The sequence below is a fragment of the Kwoniella botswanensis genome, chromosome 1 (genome assembly GCF_036426115.1).
Source record: "Kwoniella botswanensis chromosome 1, complete sequence".
Classification (NCBI taxonomy): Eukaryota; Fungi; Basidiomycota; class Tremellomycetes; order Tremellales; family Cryptococcaceae; genus Kwoniella; species Kwoniella botswanensis.
Window position 1 is genome coordinate 1,138,416 of NC_088599.1, and position 18,312 is coordinate 1,156,727.

At 43.1% G+C, this 18,312-nt stretch overlaps 7 protein-coding genes across 7 annotated transcripts; 3 read left to right on the forward strand and 4 right to left on the reverse strand.

The window, feature by feature from the left end:
• Positions 1–97: 97 nt before the first annotated feature.
• Positions 98–3,492, forward strand: L199_000432 (uncharacterized protein; the record flags this gene model as incomplete). The annotated part of the gene is made up of 6 exons (XM_064886199.1): positions 98–326; positions 539–1,145; positions 1,204–2,813; positions 2,889–3,130; positions 3,217–3,303; positions 3,391–3,492. The coding sequence occupies 6 exons, from the start codon at positions 98–100 to the stop codon at positions 3,490–3,492; spliced, it is 2,877 nt and encodes a 958-aa protein (XP_064742271.1).
• A 345-nt stretch (positions 3,493–3,837) lies between these two features.
• Positions 3,838–4,273, reverse strand: L199_000433 (uncharacterized protein; the record flags this gene model as incomplete). Its single annotated transcript, XM_064886200.1, has 2 exons — positions 3,838–3,939; positions 4,043–4,273. 2 exons carry the CDS (start codon positions 4,271–4,273, stop codon positions 3,838–3,840), a joined length of 333 nt encoding a protein of 110 aa, XP_064742272.1.
• Positions 4,274–4,827: 554 nt separating this feature from the next.
• L199_000434 (uncharacterized protein) lies at positions 4,828–5,274 on the forward strand (the record flags this gene model as incomplete). Its single annotated transcript, XM_064886201.1, has 2 exons — positions 4,828–5,073; positions 5,188–5,274. The coding sequence occupies 2 exons, from the start codon at positions 4,828–4,830 to the stop codon at positions 5,272–5,274; spliced, it is 333 nt and encodes a 110-aa protein (XP_064742273.1).
• Positions 5,275–5,554: 280 nt separating this feature from the next.
• Positions 5,555–9,444, reverse strand: L199_000435 (uncharacterized protein; the record flags this gene model as incomplete). The annotated part of the gene is made up of 14 exons (XM_064886202.1): positions 5,555–5,613; positions 5,700–5,870; positions 5,979–6,231; positions 6,325–6,454; positions 6,532–6,706; positions 6,774–6,871; positions 6,958–7,109; positions 7,289–7,385; positions 7,492–7,513; positions 7,579–8,516; positions 8,589–8,631; positions 8,700–8,791; positions 8,862–8,877; positions 9,195–9,444. 14 exons carry the CDS (start codon positions 9,442–9,444, stop codon positions 5,555–5,557), a joined length of 2,496 nt encoding a protein of 831 aa, XP_064742274.1.
• Positions 9,445–10,138: 694 nt separating this feature from the next.
• Positions 10,139–13,592, reverse strand: L199_000436 (uncharacterized protein; the record flags this gene model as incomplete). The annotated part of the gene is made up of 7 exons (XM_064886203.1): positions 10,139–10,233; positions 10,292–11,427; positions 11,562–12,036; positions 12,110–12,209; positions 12,345–12,941; positions 13,009–13,095; positions 13,164–13,592. 7 exons carry the CDS (start codon positions 13,590–13,592, stop codon positions 10,139–10,141), a joined length of 2,919 nt encoding a protein of 972 aa, XP_064742275.1.
• Positions 13,593–14,200: 608 nt separating this feature from the next.
• On the forward strand, positions 14,201–15,255 carry L199_000437 (uncharacterized protein; the record flags this gene model as incomplete). The annotated part of the gene is made up of 3 exons (XM_064886204.1): positions 14,201–14,255; positions 14,322–14,929; positions 15,067–15,255. 3 exons carry the CDS (start codon positions 14,201–14,203, stop codon positions 15,253–15,255), a joined length of 852 nt encoding a protein of 283 aa, XP_064742276.1.
• Positions 15,256–15,417: 162 nt separating this feature from the next.
• On the reverse strand, positions 15,418–18,009 carry L199_000438 (uncharacterized protein; the record flags this gene model as incomplete). Its single annotated transcript, XM_064886205.1, has 10 exons — positions 15,418–15,474; positions 15,577–15,807; positions 15,926–16,151; positions 16,212–16,263; positions 16,324–16,471; positions 16,562–16,617; positions 16,681–16,864; positions 16,972–17,298; positions 17,368–17,511; positions 17,638–18,009. 10 exons carry the CDS (start codon positions 18,007–18,009, stop codon positions 15,418–15,420), a joined length of 1,797 nt encoding a protein of 598 aa, XP_064742277.1.
• Positions 18,010–18,312: the final 303 nt, after the last annotated feature.

Genomic DNA, 18,312 nt, shown 5'->3' on the forward strand with positions numbered 1-18,312 from the left:
ATGGTCATTTTTCCCCGACCCATACGAAAAGTCCCTCAACGAAAGAAATAACGAATCAACATTCTAAAAATCCAGACCCAGATAGTTTTCTATAAACATGCTCCGCAAACTCCCATCATCCTCTCGACCCTACCTCCTCTCCCAGTCTCTCAACCGACCCACCCTGATTGCTCGAACTCGCATAATCCCCTCGACTCGTCATGTACATGTCCGAGCTATCTCATTCTCTTCCATACCCCGTGCCATGGCTCGGGCGTTTAGGATTCCCGCTTATGGAGCTGCGATAGGTGCTGGTGGATTGGGTTATGCGAATTACAAACTCGAAGGTGAGTGAGTCAGATGTTTGAGATATTGGATAGGCAGGGTTTGGGCCACGAAGTAGCTTTTCTGCGGATTGGGATATGGATGGAAGAGACGAGGAACAGTCATTATCGCTTCTCCGTTTCGTACCACCGTCGATCGAGAAATTTAAATCTAATCGAATACCCATACATTCTCATATAACTTTGTACTAAACAATCAATCCCGAAACACATAGGAGTCCGAAATGCTACCTCTGAAATTCTCTCCAACGTCTCCGACAAATTCTCATCGGCCTATAACACTGCCGCGGACGGTCTGAACTCTGCAGCAGATATTGGATCTTCACTTGCTTCTCAATTACAAGGGAGGATATCAGATACTAGTCAAGGAGTCCAGGACACCGCTGAAGCATTCAGGAATGGTTCGAAAGAGTGGTGGGAGGCATTCACATCTCAATTTGCCAAATCACAAGCGCAGCAAGAAACCAGTAGTAGGTCTAGCTCAAGCTCGAATAGTAAGAAGGGAAACACCAGTGAAGGACCTGATCAACCTCAGAATAATAGTGGTGGCGGTGGGGGTGGAGAAGAAGCATTACTGGGACTAGTAGGAGCTGCTGCTGCTGCTAATGTCGAAGAGAAACGGACGGACCCTTTCAGCTCAGGTGGAGGTGACGAACATCAGTTACTTCAATTAACAAGGAAATTAATCGAAATTCGTTCAGTCCTCTTGAGTGTGGATCAGAGTGAAGCGTTGAAATTGCCTTCGATAGTGGTGATCGGAAGTCAGAGCTCGGGGAAGAGTAGTGTGTTGGAAGCTATCGTGGGACATGAATTTTTACCTAAGTGAGCTGATTGTTTTTGGAGCTCTTTTTTGGAAACATTTAGCTGATCCAGTGTTTAGGGGAGATAACATGGTAACTAGACGACCAATCGAGCTCACACTTATTAATACACCCTCCAATGCCGCTTCGTCATCCTCGACACCAGCAGAATATGGTGTATTCCCCAATATGCCAGGAATGGGCAAGATAACTTCCTTCGCTACCATTCAGAAAACACTCACCGATCTGAACCTCTCTGTACCACCCGAATTGGCTGTGTCCGATGACCCCATCCACCTCCAAATTCACTCTCCTCACGTTCCCGACCTTACCCTTATCGACTTACCTGGATATATACAGATCAGCTCGATGGACCAACCTGAAGAATTGAAAGACAAGATATCGGGATTGTGTGATAAATACATTAGAGAACCCAATATCATCTTAGCTGTTTGTGCCGCCGATGTTGATCTTGCGAACTCCCCCGCGTTACGAGCCAGTAGAAGGGTCGACCCGTTGGGCACGAGGACGATAGGTGTGGTGACGAAGATGGATTTGGTCAAACCGGAACATGGCGCGACGATAGTACGAGGAGAACGATACCCTCTACATCTGGGCTATGTTGGTGTAGTTTGCAAAGCTCCACCTACAACTGGGGTGTTCAAATCCATTCGAGGCGATAGGGAAAGTCCCAATGTCACTGGAGCAGTTCTACGAAGGGAAGAAGAGTTCTTCGGAGGTGAAAATTCGAAATATTTCGGTAGAGATAAGAAAGTCATGGTTGGTACTGATACCCTCCGACGGAGGCTTATGGACGTCTTGGAGACAAGTATGTCATCGAGTTTGCACGGAATCACCAATGCTGTTCAACTAGAATTGGAAGAAGCGAGCTATCAATTCAAAGTGCAGTATAACGATCGACGTATAACGTCGGAATCATATATGGCAGAAACAATCGATGCGCTCAAAGCGAGATTCAAAGAGTATACCGCTCAATTCACGAAACCTGCAGTAAGATCGAAATTGAAAGAAATGTTAGATGATAAAGTGATGAACATACTGGAAAAGCTATATTGGGATGATCCACGGACTATAGAATTGACGAAATTGGGCGAGGATCGGAAATTAACAAGTGAAGATCTGGATTCGTACTGGAAATATAAACTGGAAACTGCGAGTTCCCTTTTAACTAAATCTGGAGTAGGAAGAGATTCCACCGGATTAGTCGCAGAGGGTTTAAGACAGTTAATCGATAGTATAGCTACTGGTGAACCATTCACTTTCCATCCATCAGTATCTGAACGGATCACCGAATTCTCCCATGCGATACTGAGAGAACGGATGGGTCTGACAGCGGACCAAGTGGAGAATTGTATCAAGCCGTATAAATATGAAGTGGAAGTCGATGAGCGTGAATGGAATGTAGGAAGGGATAGAGCAGAAGATAAGTTTACGGAAGAAATCAAGAGATGTGATTTCAAATTGAAAGAGATACAAAATAGATTAGGAGGATCAAGGAAGTTGAATGGATTGATTAAACATGTTGGTGAATTGGAGAAGTGGGAAGAGGAAAGGAGGAAAAGAAGGTTCTCAGTCTCAGGGGCCAGTGGTGAAGATGGGAATGAGGTGGTGGAAGAAGGTGCGCCGGTGTTGGATGCGTACAAGTATTCCCCAGCTCAGATTATCGATGGTGAGTGACGAGATACACCATAGGGGACGAAACAAATTTGTTGATTCTGATTGAATGATCCTCTTTCCATTTTAGGCCGACATGCTCTTCTGTTGTCGAATCGACTTTCACTCCTCAAACTCCGCCAGCAAGCACTGAAATCGCGTCGATGTAGATCAGGTCCTGATCAATCTGCTTTCTGTCCTGAGGCGTTCTTGGCTGTGGTAGCGGATAAGTTGGCATATACAAGTACGATGTTCATAAATATCGAATTGCTGGAGCAGTTCTTCTACCAGTTCCCCAGAGAGATTGATTCGAGGATACTATATGATTTGAACGTGAGTGAGATATTGATATGTGAAAGGAAATGCAGTAGCTGATACCTCCTCACTTGATTTGATTTGACTGGATTGATATCTTGTAGAGAGAAGAAATAGCTAGATTCGCGAGGGAGAATCCAAAGATCAAACAACATCTAGATTTACAAGAGAGAAAGGATAAATTAGAATCGGTAAGTTACAGGTCATTTCCATTTACACGGTATATGCTATCACATTCCTGGCAAGTGGATCAAGCTAATTATGATTACGTATCTTAGGTGATGAGGTCGTTACAGAGCCTAGTCAATTTACAGAAAGATGCGAAAGGTTCTTCGACGGGTACATCAAGAAGGGAAGGTTTATTCACCAAGTTCTTTTAGTTGGTTTTGTAAGACTATGGTCATTGTCATTCTTATGGTTCCAGACACGCCGCTCATGATTAGTACAAGTTATATATATGTATCGGATGATGGTTTATTCAGACTGACGAAACCGATGAGCCAGTGCAATTCCGATCTTACTGATAACATCATATTGATCATATCAAACTAATTTCAACCAACGCATATTCATGTGAATATCTACTCATGTATTCAAATATCACTAGGACTAGGACTAGGACTATCGAACCAATTATACTATACTGTGGCATTCTCTCCATCTGATCCATTCGGTGTGGTTCCAAAGCGGAAGTTGTTAGTACGACTAGTACAGTACTGTATAGTCTATTTCGGGATGACAGACTTGATGAGGTGAGATCTGAGGTTGGTACCTCCGTCATGACGAGATTTGAGAGCATCTCGAAGTTGTTTGGTGGTAAGACCGGTCTGTGATGCGATGTACAGTACAGTAACCGCACGTACCGTACGGGATGATCAGTACTGTAATACTCCTCGCTGACTAATCTAACGAATTGACTTGAACACTTACACGTTGACTCATCAATTTATATTCTACAGACTTGAATCCCGCTTCCAATATCATCTCAACTACGATCCTCTTTTTGTCTGCGTCCCAACTTTCTTTATTGTTACTGATGGTGTTGGATTTTCTGGGTGACTTCTTGGGTGAAGGTTCTTCGTCGATTGATGAGGATGAGGAAGAAGGTTTGGTTTGTTCGGGTGAAGAGGGAGGGGATGAAGATAACGATCGCTTGACCATCGTGCAAGTAATCACTTCTTGAACTTGTAGAAGAAGGATGTATAGGATTTGATACGGTAGAGGCTGAAAATAGAGAGAGAAACGACTTGTTTGGCTGAATCTCGCATCGCATGTCCACTCTGTTATGGCTCATGTTGGTTTAAGCCAGGACTAGAACACAGAACATTTATTCGTCGATGATGAGATAGCATGAGCTGATGGTATGATAACAGATTAGCTTGATAATCATCATTACTTACCTTTTTCGGAGTAGGTCAGATGAGACCAAAGGGAGGAAGTTCCTAGAAACCCACTTGACAACGATCAATCCATCTATCCAAAGGGGTTCTCGGGCTGAAAGGCTGAGTTGACGAGATTCACATTCATATTCAACATTCAACATTCACCCAGGCGAATGACGAGTCTTGGTTAAAAGACCTAAAGTCCATGTTCATCATCAAATCTCCCTCTTTACATCGTCTTTCTTTCTCATACCAATTGATAAACCTTTCCACTAGGACTATCAATATATCATCTAAAGTAATCTTAGTTTTTTACTTCAACCCATCTACACCATGTCCCAAACAATCAAACGATCCCTCTCATCTTCCCCAACCCCATCCCCATCCCCGTCTCCTCCGATTACCCCCAAGAAACCCAAAGCCAAAAATGGAATTAACACCACTTCTACTCCCAAGCAGTCACCCAGCACCAAGTCAACCGCTCAATCAAGCTGGACTAACGAGAGGAAAAGCGCACTCGTCAAGCGATTGGTCGAGACAGGGTATAAGAACATGGATTGGAAATCGCTCGCTGAAGAGGTAAGTGCGATTTCAGAATGTTCAGCATTGTACAGCAATATCTGCAAGGGAAAAGCATATAGAATGATGTACGATACTGTAAAGTAATGTGCAGATGAGCTGACAATGGCGAAGACACAAATGACAGAAGAACAATGTAAGAATCAATTGACACCTGGTAGGAGTAACCTGAGAAGGACCATTCTGGAGATCTTTAAATGAGCGAAGAGGAGTAGGTATCAGACGGTCAAAACTCTTCTTTCAATACCTTGCAATTGCGATTTGTGATATACATATGAATACAAACATGAGGTTCTTCTTCATATATTCCAAATTTATTCTTTTCCGACTGAAACTTAACATAAGATACTAACACAAATTAACATACTGTAATGAATCTTCAACAAATCACCTACATTACTAAAAAAAAACATTGTTCGAGCTTGACGGCAAGTCCATCATTCATCCGCTCTGCTCCGCTTTCCACCTCAGCACTCACTACTCACTCATCTTCAAGCGAGTACAGCCCTTCTATATCCGATAAGATATTTAAGAATTGCCCTATTAACATATACGAGAATCATCAGCTTTGTTCTTTCCTTCTTTCGTCTCTGTTCTCATCTGCAGGAGAGCGGAAGAACACTCACATAAATTTCTTTGAGCTTTCTGAGTCCTGGTTTCCAACACAGTGGGTATCATCTGATTATCAGGTCTGAAAGCTGATTCTCCATTACCGTTATTCGCAGACGGTTCCAGACTATCCAATAAAGTAGAAGCCACAAATTGTACTTTCTGGACGATCGGATGACTATTCACGGCTATTCGATATTCGTTTCAAACTCGAGGGATCAGTCACAATACAAATACAAAGCAAGGTACAGTACAGGCAAGTTCACAGAGGAATGATTTCTGACGATGAAACTCACCCAAAACGGTCAAAGGTATTTTCTGCAAAATAGCCAACAAATCACAAATCACCTCATCCTTCTCCGCGATTGAATTAACCATAATTCCCTCTTTCTCTTGTTGACCATGCTCGTTCTTTTCGGCTGAGTTACGACGGATCCAAGGCTGGTTTATACTTTCGTCGATGACTTTATTATTATTATCCCTTTCTTGTGCCAATTGCAATTCATGTAGTTCATCTCGATATTGTAGGATCATGAATCGGACATATTGCTATTGTATCTCACACAAGTTAGCTGTCATACGAAAAGATGGGGTTGAGGGTCGAATCAAGACACTTCATCATGATAATGGAGGTCAACTCACCTGAGTAACGTATATATTAGCTTGCTGAACTAGGAAATGATCTTTGACAACTTCAGTATCGTAGTTTGGGTCAGAGAAGATAGCCATGATATCGTCTTTGGCTCTCGCGTTCCAGCCAGGTGAGAGTGACCTAGGTGGAGTGAAAGACTACATTCAGCCTAACCTCTTTTTTCGTTCATGTGGGCTGTAGGTAGTAGCACAACTTACTGGACAGATTTACTTCCTGATCTATAATCCAATCTCAAAGGTTTCGGACAATGATCCATCAATGTCATTGTCCTTTCATACAGATCATTGACCTCGTTCAACCTCATCTGCAATAATAGTCCGCTGGGTGGTTTCCTCTTATCTCTTCGATGTTTATCAAGCAATTGACCGGTTACTGCAGAATTTCTCAGCGGTCAGTACACGAATCTACCTATTTACGCCAAAACAAAGTTCTTACTCACTTCTATGAAGTCGACTGATGTAGTTGAAACCACACAGTATTGAAGTATGTCCTTCAGGTTGGGGTAGATATCCTTGTTCCGAAATATACTCGTCGTCCCTATTTCCAGATACAGCGATACGGCGACCAGTCAGCTCATCGAATTCACCGTATGGTGTATGCATCAAGTCATCGTTCAAACGTACAGTTCTTCAGGGAAAGCCACGTCCGCACAATCGTCCTCATGGAAGAAGACCGGTATAGCTTCTAAAGAGGCTATGCTCACGTCCGCGCCGTAAAGTAACCAAAAGGATCGCCTCAGGAAGACGCGGTTCAAGGGATTGAGCAAGGCATATGTCTGAGGACAAAACAAAGTGTTAACAGTACTTCTTGCTCATATTGACTCGAAGGACAGCGACAGTATTGAGGGCAACGAATTGGTGGTGAAAGACGGAGTATCATACGATACATATCATCTCCTCCTTGGGATGAAAATTACAATTGAAAATGGTAGTCAATGAAATATTCACCACTCACTTTCTCCTCATGTGCCTTTAGAGCCAATAAATACGCGTAAAGCGCTCCGAATAGACCTTTTCCTGCTGGTATACCGCCCATAACACGCGTCATGAATCTATATGAGAAAATCGTCAGTACAGGTCGGACACGATCGATGATAACTGGTTCAAGTCTGGCGCGGAATGGAGGGTTGGTGAAGCGGCAAGAAAGGCATGACTGACAAACAATGATAGAAAATGATAGCTATCCAGTACGAGATGATCAGCATAAGTCTTCGTAAATATGGTATTTGAACATAAATAACTCACTTCTGTTGATGGTGATGGCCGGGAAATCTGTCACCACATAATCTCTTATTCTGGAATTACAAGCTATGATCAAGTCTTTCGTTTCCTTCCTTGACATTCTAACGAAACTTCTTGGTAATTGGATTAACGTGGATCCGACTATAGCCAAAACAAGAGAAGTCCATTCTTCCTCGTTTGGTCTTTCTTCCCTCTTCACATTCAAATCATGAGTGAAGCTTGGTCGATGAAGGCATGGGATGAGACAATAAATATAATCGAAATAGAGATCGATAATTTCATAGAGTAAACGACGGGGTAATATCTTTTCGATAGGATTTTGAGGATTGGGTGGATGTTCCACATACATATACAATGGTCTTGTTGATCCCCCTACTCCTGGTCTTGCGTTTACGGGTGAATTGGTTATGGGTGTAGGGTACGCACTGTTGATGCTATTTTGAGGTGATGTATAGTACGCACTACCTGTACCATTCGTACTTCCCCCACTAAAATTACGTATGTGCTCTTGAGGATGTGCACTGTGGCTGATAGGGGGTAAGGCATGAGGTAAAGGGTATTGTCGAGGATGATCAGGTGAGGAAGTTGCCGAACGAGGGACGTCAATATATGATGGATGAAGTAGGTGACCATGAGGACCGTGTGGATGGGGATGTCTTCCGCCATAGTGAGCTTGAACTTGAACTTGAACTTGGGTTGGATCCTGTATCGGAATAGGAGTGACATTACCACTACCACCCACGCTCGCACTGGCTAAAGTAGGTTCCCATCCTGTCACTTCGTTCATGTCCGGTTGAGGTTTGGGCTTAGCAAGCGCAGGATATGACAGGTCGGGCATACCGGGTGCTAAGGTCGTAGAAGGTGGTGGTGGGTCAGTCAATGATGGAGGAGGAGATTCGGTCGATCCTCCTTCAGGTTCATTCTGCATTTTCCTCATATACCTGTTGGCGGTGCATCTCGTCAGCCAGGCTAGGCGATAAACATATGTCATTGACCAGAGCAAAAGGACTCACATATTCGGTGGACCTCTCTTTTTCGGCTTGTAATCGAATGTACCTGCAAAATCGAAGCAGATGAGCGACGTTCTACATTGTTTTTGTAAATTGCGGAAATGATCCACTAACATGTCAATCCGAGATGTTCGCAATGGGAGCATATATCTCTGTGGGCTACTGAAGAGCTCGTACTGTTTGGAGGGGGTCTATCGCATTTGACTCTGTGGTTGGAATGACATTGCGAATTAGCACTTGTTGGTCTTAGAACAAGGGGGCAATCCGATGACTCACTTTCTTGCTCGACATGCTGTGTTAGAAAGGAGCATATCGTCGTCAGTATCCTCAAGTATGCTAACAGGAAGAGACAAGGAGGAAGATCTGTCTATGTCTTCACATGGCTGAGTCGTGTCCCAAATGAGATCTTCTATCCTCGTTACTCTTCCCCACCGATATTTCCCATTGTCATCGTGTTATGATCACGTCCATCCATATTCCAGCCTCAAGTAGATGGCAGAGGATATCAACTCACCATCACAAGATTCTATCACCCGATCACCCGATGGAGATCCATTCTAATGATCAGCCAACTTCCCTTTTACCTTTTCACGTATACACAGAACTCACGACTCTGCCTGGTTTTCTTGATCCGCTCATCATTTCCACTCCCAGTATTGTCCTTCTTCTTCCTCTTTGCAGATTTGGGGTTATTCGCCTCTATATCCGAACTCTCATATCCTTCCATCGGCATTGGACTTATCCTATTGAACTCATGAGGATGGGGATATAACCTGCTCGTGCTTGAGCTTGAGCTCGATCCCGGTTCGTTGAGCGTCGGTGGTGGATGTGAAGTGTAAGTGGAGTATGGATGCTTCATCGTACTGTCCATCTCGTCCCTTCTTCTCAATACTTTTCGCTGTATGTATGTCGATTAGTTGTTGGTCGTTTACGATGATCTAAAAAGATGATGATCAAATTGATTTGTACGATTGATTGTGTTTGTTATACGAGTCATTGCAAGTAGCGTGTACGCATACCTTAACACATAAGTACAAATACAGTACACCCTGAAATGAAAATGATCCCACGAACCCACATGCGAATTGAACCATTTAACCATTTAAGGTTACTAACCCTCCGATCCCCCCCCCCCCACCAAATTCCTTAGACAGTGCGCATTACAAACCGGCTAACAGGCTATTAGCGGAGTCAAATTCCCATTTATGACAATTACAAAATCTTTTCTCACATGTGAACTCGGTCACCCTGACATATTATGTTATATATCGTTATATTACTAGGGTGCAATCGAATCCAATCCATTCCATTCCAATCCATTCCAGATCTCGACCTAACTCCATCCGATATCGGTCATCAAAATAATTAATTATACAGTACGTTATATGAGAACACGTCATTGGAACGATATCGTCTACAGCTTAGTTTTCGATGATTTGCTGTATTCTATTTCCATGCGATCACAGGTACCTATCAATGCCACAAAGCAAAGCTATGTATGTACAAGATATAGATGTAGATATGACCGAATATATATACCATGGTGTAATCCCTCAAGTAAACGTCCCACTCTTATTACCTCCTTTAGGTTGACTCAGATCTCTTGCTGCTCTCGCTCCGAATGTAGGAGCTTCAATCGCACCTATACCTATATGATACATGAGCTTATCCAGTCCTATGATCTTTACTTGGAGGGATGTACTCACCACCATTACCGCCCTTCTTATCTTTCCTCTTCTTCTTCTTCTCTTTACCTTCCTTACCCAACGCACTATCAGGTTGGTCCAGTATATTCGGCATAGAAGAATAATCAAATTCGGGAATTTCATCAGGTTTAAGAACCTTCTTCGTCTTCTTCTCCTTCTTACTCTTGGTCACTTGTTCCCCATTTCCATTCGGTGTCGATGTATCAGTGGTAGTATCCAACTTGACTTTCTTCCCTCCGTTCACATTCTCGGTTCCATTGGTACTACCAACTCCCGAAGTAGAAGGTAAAGACGATGATGCTCCTCTCTCACGTTTGGGTTTACGCGATTTCTTAACCTGCACTATACCTCCTTCCTCTTTCTTGTTGTTCACAGGTATAGGTACAGGTTCGGTTCCAGCTGTATTATCTTGCTTATCTTCAGTCTTCAATATCGTTGTTGTCGAGCTGTTCCCATTAACTTTCCCATCCGTGTTCGCACCTCTCTCAGTGGGAGGTATGTATGGTACTTGCTCATGGACAATCGGGACAATTGATCCTTCAGCTTGTTTTGTACTTTGTAATTCACCATGTATAGAGTTTTGTACATTCTCAAAACCAGGCGATAATTCTTTGTTCTTCCTATTGGTATTTCTGGGTTTTCTACCTTTACCTTGTTGGATGATCGTCGAGCCAAATAGGGACGATGTCAATTTCGAACTGTTCACTACCTTGGATGATGACGGGGTTGAAGTCGAAGAGGAAGAGGAAGAAGATTTGATCGTCGAACCGAACAATCCAGAAGTTTTACTTGATTTCGAAGATGACGAAGTGGTTGCCGCAGGAGCAGGAACAGTGATAGCATCCCAAACATCTGGAATAGGTTTAGGTTGAGAATCAAGCATCTTCTGCTGTTGTTTCTGGATAATGCCCTGTTTCTTGCTTCGAGCGACTTCCTCTATCGCCGCGGCTTTCTGGCTTTCTTCAAGTTTGTTGGCTTGCCATTCCGCTTTGGCCTGCTTGATTATTGCACCGATCTCTTCCAATCGAGCTGCTGCGATCGGTGCTCTATCAGGATTGATAGCTTGTTTTATCAAGATCGGTGCGGTCCCACGGAGTAATGCTAGGTTTTTCAGGATATCTTGTGGCATGATATAGCTGCAAGGTAATCAGATCAACTATTAGCTTTAGTTCATTTTGACGAAATAAGCTGAGTATAGTGAGACGCAAACGAAACAACGCGAGGAGGGTAAAAGCAAGAGGAGAAGGGGACCTGAGAGTCAAATACCCACATCGGACTTTCATCCAGCTCCCTACCCAATCTATCTCTCCATGCATGTAACTTCCGCCATACCCAACCAGGTTCTTCGTCCACTACAGTCTTGTTCAACCATTTCTTCGCAGCTCCCATCCATCCTCCCGTCCCCTTTCCAGTCTCTTCGTTATACTCGTCAATTTCATACATCTTCAAAGCGGTATCTTCCGACCTGCCCAATACCTCTCTCATAGCTTGTTGCGGGTTTCTTCGAGTAACTTCAATCACGGGATTCCCATTGGGATCAGGTGAAGGTGGTCTGGATGATTGTTCCAACAAAGAGTTTCTCAGGTTATCATATATGTATAGGAGGAAATGAGTGTCCGATCGAGCATAATGTAACATCCCTTCTGGCAAAGGGCGAATTCGCCAATCAGCCATTTGGTATCGCTTGTCAGCTTCGAAATTGCAGTATGTTTTCAGTAGACTGGCCAGAGATCGTTGTGTGTATTCTACAGCCAGAGGACGAGGTTCAGTATAATGTCTCACACAAGACTGACATATAATCGGTGAATGATGACTTACGCAAGACGACCGTAGCATGGTACGTATCAAATAGGTTAACAACGAAGATCTCGAAATCATGTTGCAGCCAGACGATATCACTATCTGAACCGTGGAATACCTGTCGATGATGTATTCAGCCTGATGAGCAAAACATTGGACCACACACGGCAGCAAGACCTCGAAATTACTGAGGAATGGGGGGAAAGAAAGAATAATACAGAATCCAGTAAATTCAGAAAGCAGTCCAACTCACCTTGATGATACCAGGATTCGTAAACACATCACCCAACTTATCTTCTTTCAGCTCCTTCCTCAATTTCAGCGCATCAATCACCCAATCACCCTCCCTCGTTGAAATCTGAATCAGACATGTAAACCCAGAATAACTTCGCATATTATGATGTTCAAGATCTACCGCAATCTCTTTCGACTTTTTCAGTATCTCCGTTAATTCCTTTAATTGTTCAGGAGTATCGACAAATTGGAAAGGTGTATCTTGGAATGATTTGGGCTTGATCGGAGGAGAATTGATAAATAGTGAAGTGGGATATGGGAGATGTTTAGTTTCGTAGTAATATGGATGTTGTCGTAATCTAATTTCTCTTTCTCTCCTCCAATATTCCTTGGATGGATCCAGTTCCTCTTCCATACTTAGACTGTAATCTAAGGCCGGGACGAAATCCAATGGGACCATCGAGTGTGGTTTACTGCTGAGTTTGGGTCTCCAAGGTGATGTGGTAGGTGTATTGTCAATAGGCTCGTGGAAGAGTAATTGAGGTTTGGGTATATCAGAAGCGTGAAGGATGTTTTGAGGTAATCGAGCGGTTTGCTTGGAAAATGGCCCGGGGAGCTGTATCAGAGTGTACATATCAGCTTCGAAAGAGTAGAGGCTAGAAGCCGTATGTATCTTGACTCACTTTTTGACCTGCTTGAGCAGCTAGATGAGGTTTCACAGCGATGGCTGCTTTCTTCTTTTGTCCACTGACTTCATCAAGACATGAGTCCTGAGACAAGCTTGATTTAGCATTGCTTCACTATTATCAAACAATGCCACAGATGATAGTTCACTCACAGCATCTTCCAACAGTCCGTCTACAACAGCCACTACACTCTGCTTAAAGCCATCAACCACATCATCTTCATCACCCAACTTCCGTCTGTTGATAGTCCCTTTACCTTTCCCTTTGACCTTGGCAACTTTCACCTGATCGCTTTTCGGCAATTGGTTAGGGTTCTTCTGCGCTTGTTGAGATTTATCCACCAGGTCCAATAACCTCTCAGTCAACTTGAGTATCCTCTCGCTCGCACTATCCAAATCCGTAGCGAATTTCTTATCGAGCGTCCGGTGGAATGATAAATCCGATTTGGAGGGAAGGTTCGCAGCGTGATTCGTCAGATTGTCTAAAGCTTGTGTCAAGTGCGGTAAGTATTCCTGGAAATTCTCTATAGGTGAAGGTCCATTTTTGGCCGGAGCTGAAGCGGTAGTAGAAGGAGAGGACATGATAGTTCGTTCGAGATGGCTGTGTGTCTTGCGTAAATAGATTAATCGATGGTTAAATCGGGATAGTATGTCAGGTATATCTGAGTCGTTGTCGTCTGAAGAGCTGATAGGACTTAGGGATATGGAAGATGTAGTTGATGATGCTGCTTGAGGTTGAGCTGATATTACAATAGATCGAATGGATGAAGCGAGTGGAAATGAGTGGTGGGTTTGGCTGAAAGACGAAGGGAGCACGAAGGCTCTGCTTTGGGTATATATGGTCCGAATGGTGTATGCTATTGAAGATATGATATTACAAAGTGAGAGCGATGACGGTCTGTGAAGGTATGAGGTATGGATGAGTATGGATGTCTGCAATGAGGAAGAGGCAACATGCCATGTTGGATAAGTTACATTGCTATATTTTGATTTTTGATAGATCTGTTACAGGAGTGGAGGTGATTGAAACGCCTTAAGTGGGATGTCAGTTTAAGTACTGCCAACGAGTATTGAATATTCATCCATCCATCGTCCAGTTGAAATTTCGGATCTCTCGATGTTTTCGTTGATCTTTTCGAGTTCACCATAGATATCTACTCTAGCATCATTCCCATCACACAGCCTTCAGAATGTCATTCGCACCACGATCACTCATACGGCCCTCATCTTCAATGAGAAGATCCGGTAAGTTGGCCACACCAGAGTATATAGAGCAAGATAGCTTACATCTTTGTCCCATGTTTCAAATAGCTCTTCAGCGATTCTCTTCTTCTTCTTCCTCCCCTTCATCCTCATCTTCAAATGCCCCTCCACTAATAGCCTCACTCCTCCTATCTCGAGCACCTCTCCTCACACCAACACCTACAGAACTTGAAAAAACCTACTACGCCTATTCTCGATCCATCAAACATTCCTTATCTTCACCTCTCCCTACTGAATTCTACTTCAAATCAGGTTCTTTACCCCTCCGTCGATACCTAAAGGCAGAACACGAGTACGAGACTGAAATTTACGGAGAGAGGTTGGCAGGTGGTAAACCAGATAATATAGGTGATATACCACCTGAAACAGAGTATGAAATCTTACCTCGAAATCATTGGGACGAGAAAGATCAAAAAGAAGGAAAGGGAGAACAAAGTCTGGAAAGATATCCAGAAGAAGAAGTCTACTGTCTACTACAAAGTAAAGACAAGAAGAAATGGGTATTCCCAAGTACAACTGTAGAGAGGTTACAGAGTTTGGACGAGGCTGTAAATGATAATATAATAGGACCGAATGGACAATTGGATGGGAAAGGGATGGATAGTTGGCTGGTAACTAGGAAACCTGTTGGAGTGGTTAGAGAGGGTGAACAGAGGGTGAGTAATGAATCACTGTTTCTAGCTTGGCCTGCCGTTCTTCCTTCTTTTTGGTTTTCCCCCCGTAAGAAATAACTCACCAATCACAAATAGTAAATGGTAGATCAGATGTTGATGTTTCTACTTCTTGCTTCTAGACATTCTTCCTTCGAGGTCATATCTTAGCGGGTCAACCGACACTCACACCTTCATCGAATTACACCTCCCACGCATGGCTAAACGTCAAAGAGGTAGAAGACAGATTGAGGCAACAGGGTGATGAGAAACTATGGGAGAGCGTTAAAGGGATGTTCGGTGTATCCGAGGATATAGCAGAGGAATTATGAGATTGCAATAAGATACATTCATAATGCATAGGATATCATTTACATGTATACCAAAGTTACTCAATCATATACAAGTGGATTTCTCAATTTGCATCACTGGTACTTTGCAAAAGTCGTCATATTGTTCGTTATTTTTATTTCGTTTGTTCGTTGATTAATTCATCACTGCTTGCCCAGCCGTGTCGTCTCTCCAGATTCGAATCTCACCCAAAACCCACCCTATCAGAATTATTCCATATTTGTTTCATCAGCTCAATCTCCCCTTCATACTCAATGAACCTTTTGACCTTTTGGATGAGCAGTCACACGATGATGTCTCACCTTGATAGCCAACACCACATCGGCAACAACCCACATCCTATCCTTCCCACCTCTCGCACGTCCATCACATCCGTCCACCGTCGTCCACAAAGAAGGAATAGAAGTATCTTCAGGTTGAGAATCAAATGCGAAATTCAACTTTTTCCCTTCTGAAGATAATTTTTCTAAATGACGTGAGAAGAGGATCAAGAATGTATGAGTTACGGTCAGAGCGAACGGTTGACCTAAACACTGGATAGCCCAATAGCCAATAACAAATTAACAATCGTGAAGTATTAGTCAGCTCGGTGTTGCAATCTCTCTCTTTGAGGGTCGAGATTGTCATCGTAGTCGAACTGTCGATACTCACCATCCTAGGACCATAATTCCAACTCATAAACGCTTCTCTCTCCTTCTTCCCCAATCCGTCATTCAACCATCTTTCAGGTTTGAATTCATTGACGTCGTCTCCCCAAACTTTCTCATCACGCTGCATCAGTATGAAAGCCAGGATGATAGATGTATTGGCGGGCATGTACATTGGTTGACCACCTGAAGAAGTGGGTAAGAGTGATGGTCGGAGTGTACGTCTAATACTATTCCCAACAACCATGATTATCGGTATATACCGTCGATAGATAGATGTGAGAACTCACTTTAGTGGGACTGGTGGATATAATCTCAGAACCTCATTGATATATGCTCGAGCTACACGCAAGGAAGTCAGTACCTTATGTGGTCATGTTCCATGACAGACGATGAACATACAGTACCTCAATTCCCTAATCACATCTTTTGTTATCTCCCCATCCCCATCTCCTTCTCCAGCTATGGACCTAATCTCTTCTCTAAGCTTTGATCCCACCTCTGGATGGAGGATCGATACATATACGCAAAAAGTCAAACATGATGCGAGCTATGATGATCATTGAGTATCAACATTTCTTGTCAAATTCCGACTAAAAGCGTATTCATATATACACAAGAGAGCCAAATATGAACTCACAGTGTCTCTAGCAGCAAGTAAGGTGTTTATAAGTTGATCCTCGATCAAATTCCTATCTATACGGACCATTAGTACGAGTACAAGCTTTCACTTTGGCGGAAGAGGTAAGGGGAACATACCGTCAGTAGCATCTACCAGACGGTCGATCAAATGCAGATGATCCTTATCCTGCTTTTCATCATCGTCAATGAGATTCTGTCGATCATGCTTCCTCTTGATCGCCCTTCCGATGATAGGTTTGAAGAATGTCCGTATGATTTTCATCGGTTCGATAAGTGGATCATGAGTAAGTTCAAACAGAGGCTATACATATCGGAAACCGATTATGATAGTAAGCCACATCACTCTTTCAGAGAAGTAGAAGCCAAGGCAGTTATTGATGGACAAGTAGAAGAAGTATTGACACTGACCCAGATAGTCCCAATTTTCACTCTTTTCCCTACTATCCTCTGGGCTCGAGTCATCGCATCTCCCAATCTATCTTTCGATTTCTCCCATTCCTCATCTTCATCCTTTTTCCCTTCCAATCCCACTTTAGTAGAAGAAATGGTCGAAGAGAGATGTTCACCAGTCATCCATGAGATAGCCATCTCCAAAGCCAATCTCCCCAATTCCTTCTGTATATCAAATCCTTCTCCATTGGTAGGCAGAGATTTTACGAATGCTCGTATGGAAGGTGTAAAGAGTTTAGGGGAGATGTGAGCGGGGTGAAAGAACGGTCTCATCAATGATCGGTGCTGTTAGATCATATCAGCATGAGATAGTCAGAACTACAGACCTATATGGTAAGGAGTGGGGATACATACAAACTTCCATCTATCACCATCGGAATTGAATATCCCATCACCTAAGAAATCAACCGCTCTATCTTTGAATTTCTCACCTTTGACGAAATTATCGAAATCGTCCATCAACACATGTTTCAGTACAGCTGGGTCTGAAGAGATTACCTAATGCATCCATCCACCCAAACATAACATAAGTCAGTCATAATCTTGAAATGGATGTACAAGATCTATCGGTCAATTGGTGATATTTAAATTTCATCATTTGAAGGCAATAAATACTTCACTTACCTGATCTTCACCTAAAACCCTCGTATTATATGTTCTTCCCCACTTCCTCTGCAACAAGACCATCATCCTACCTACTTCCTCTTCTGAACCGGATTTAGCCCAATCTACTAATATATCCAAATTCAATGGCCAACGTCCCTTCACTCTAGGTATATCCCTTGATCGCTTCAATCTCGCTCTCCGGGATGATAGGTAGACCGAGATATGTGAGCGGATTATATAGATGATAGGAAATGAGAGGATATATCCTAAGATCTTCCATATTGCTTTCAGATGGTTTAGAGCGAATAGGAGGAGACATAATGAGAAGAGTAGGGGAGGAACGATGAGGGTTTTCAGTAGGGCCGGATAGAGGAATTTAGAACCCTTCATGTTTGTTGTTTGAAGGGACTGACGCAGGTTGGAGTCCGCTCTTCCTTGAGGGATGCACCAGCTCAATCTTACCTCTATTGCTGGTGTTGAGTGAAAGTAGGAATAATGACAATTGATCAATGAGAAATCCAACATTACTGTTCCTTGTCACTGTACGCGTCTAGGCACAAGAGAATGTTGCCTCGGTCAGGTTGTATGGGGATGACCGAGAGAAGACATGAGAGATGGGGTGGTTGTCATGGATCTAAGCATGCATTATACGTATGTATGTTATATGGATATGGACGATGCGTTGATCATATG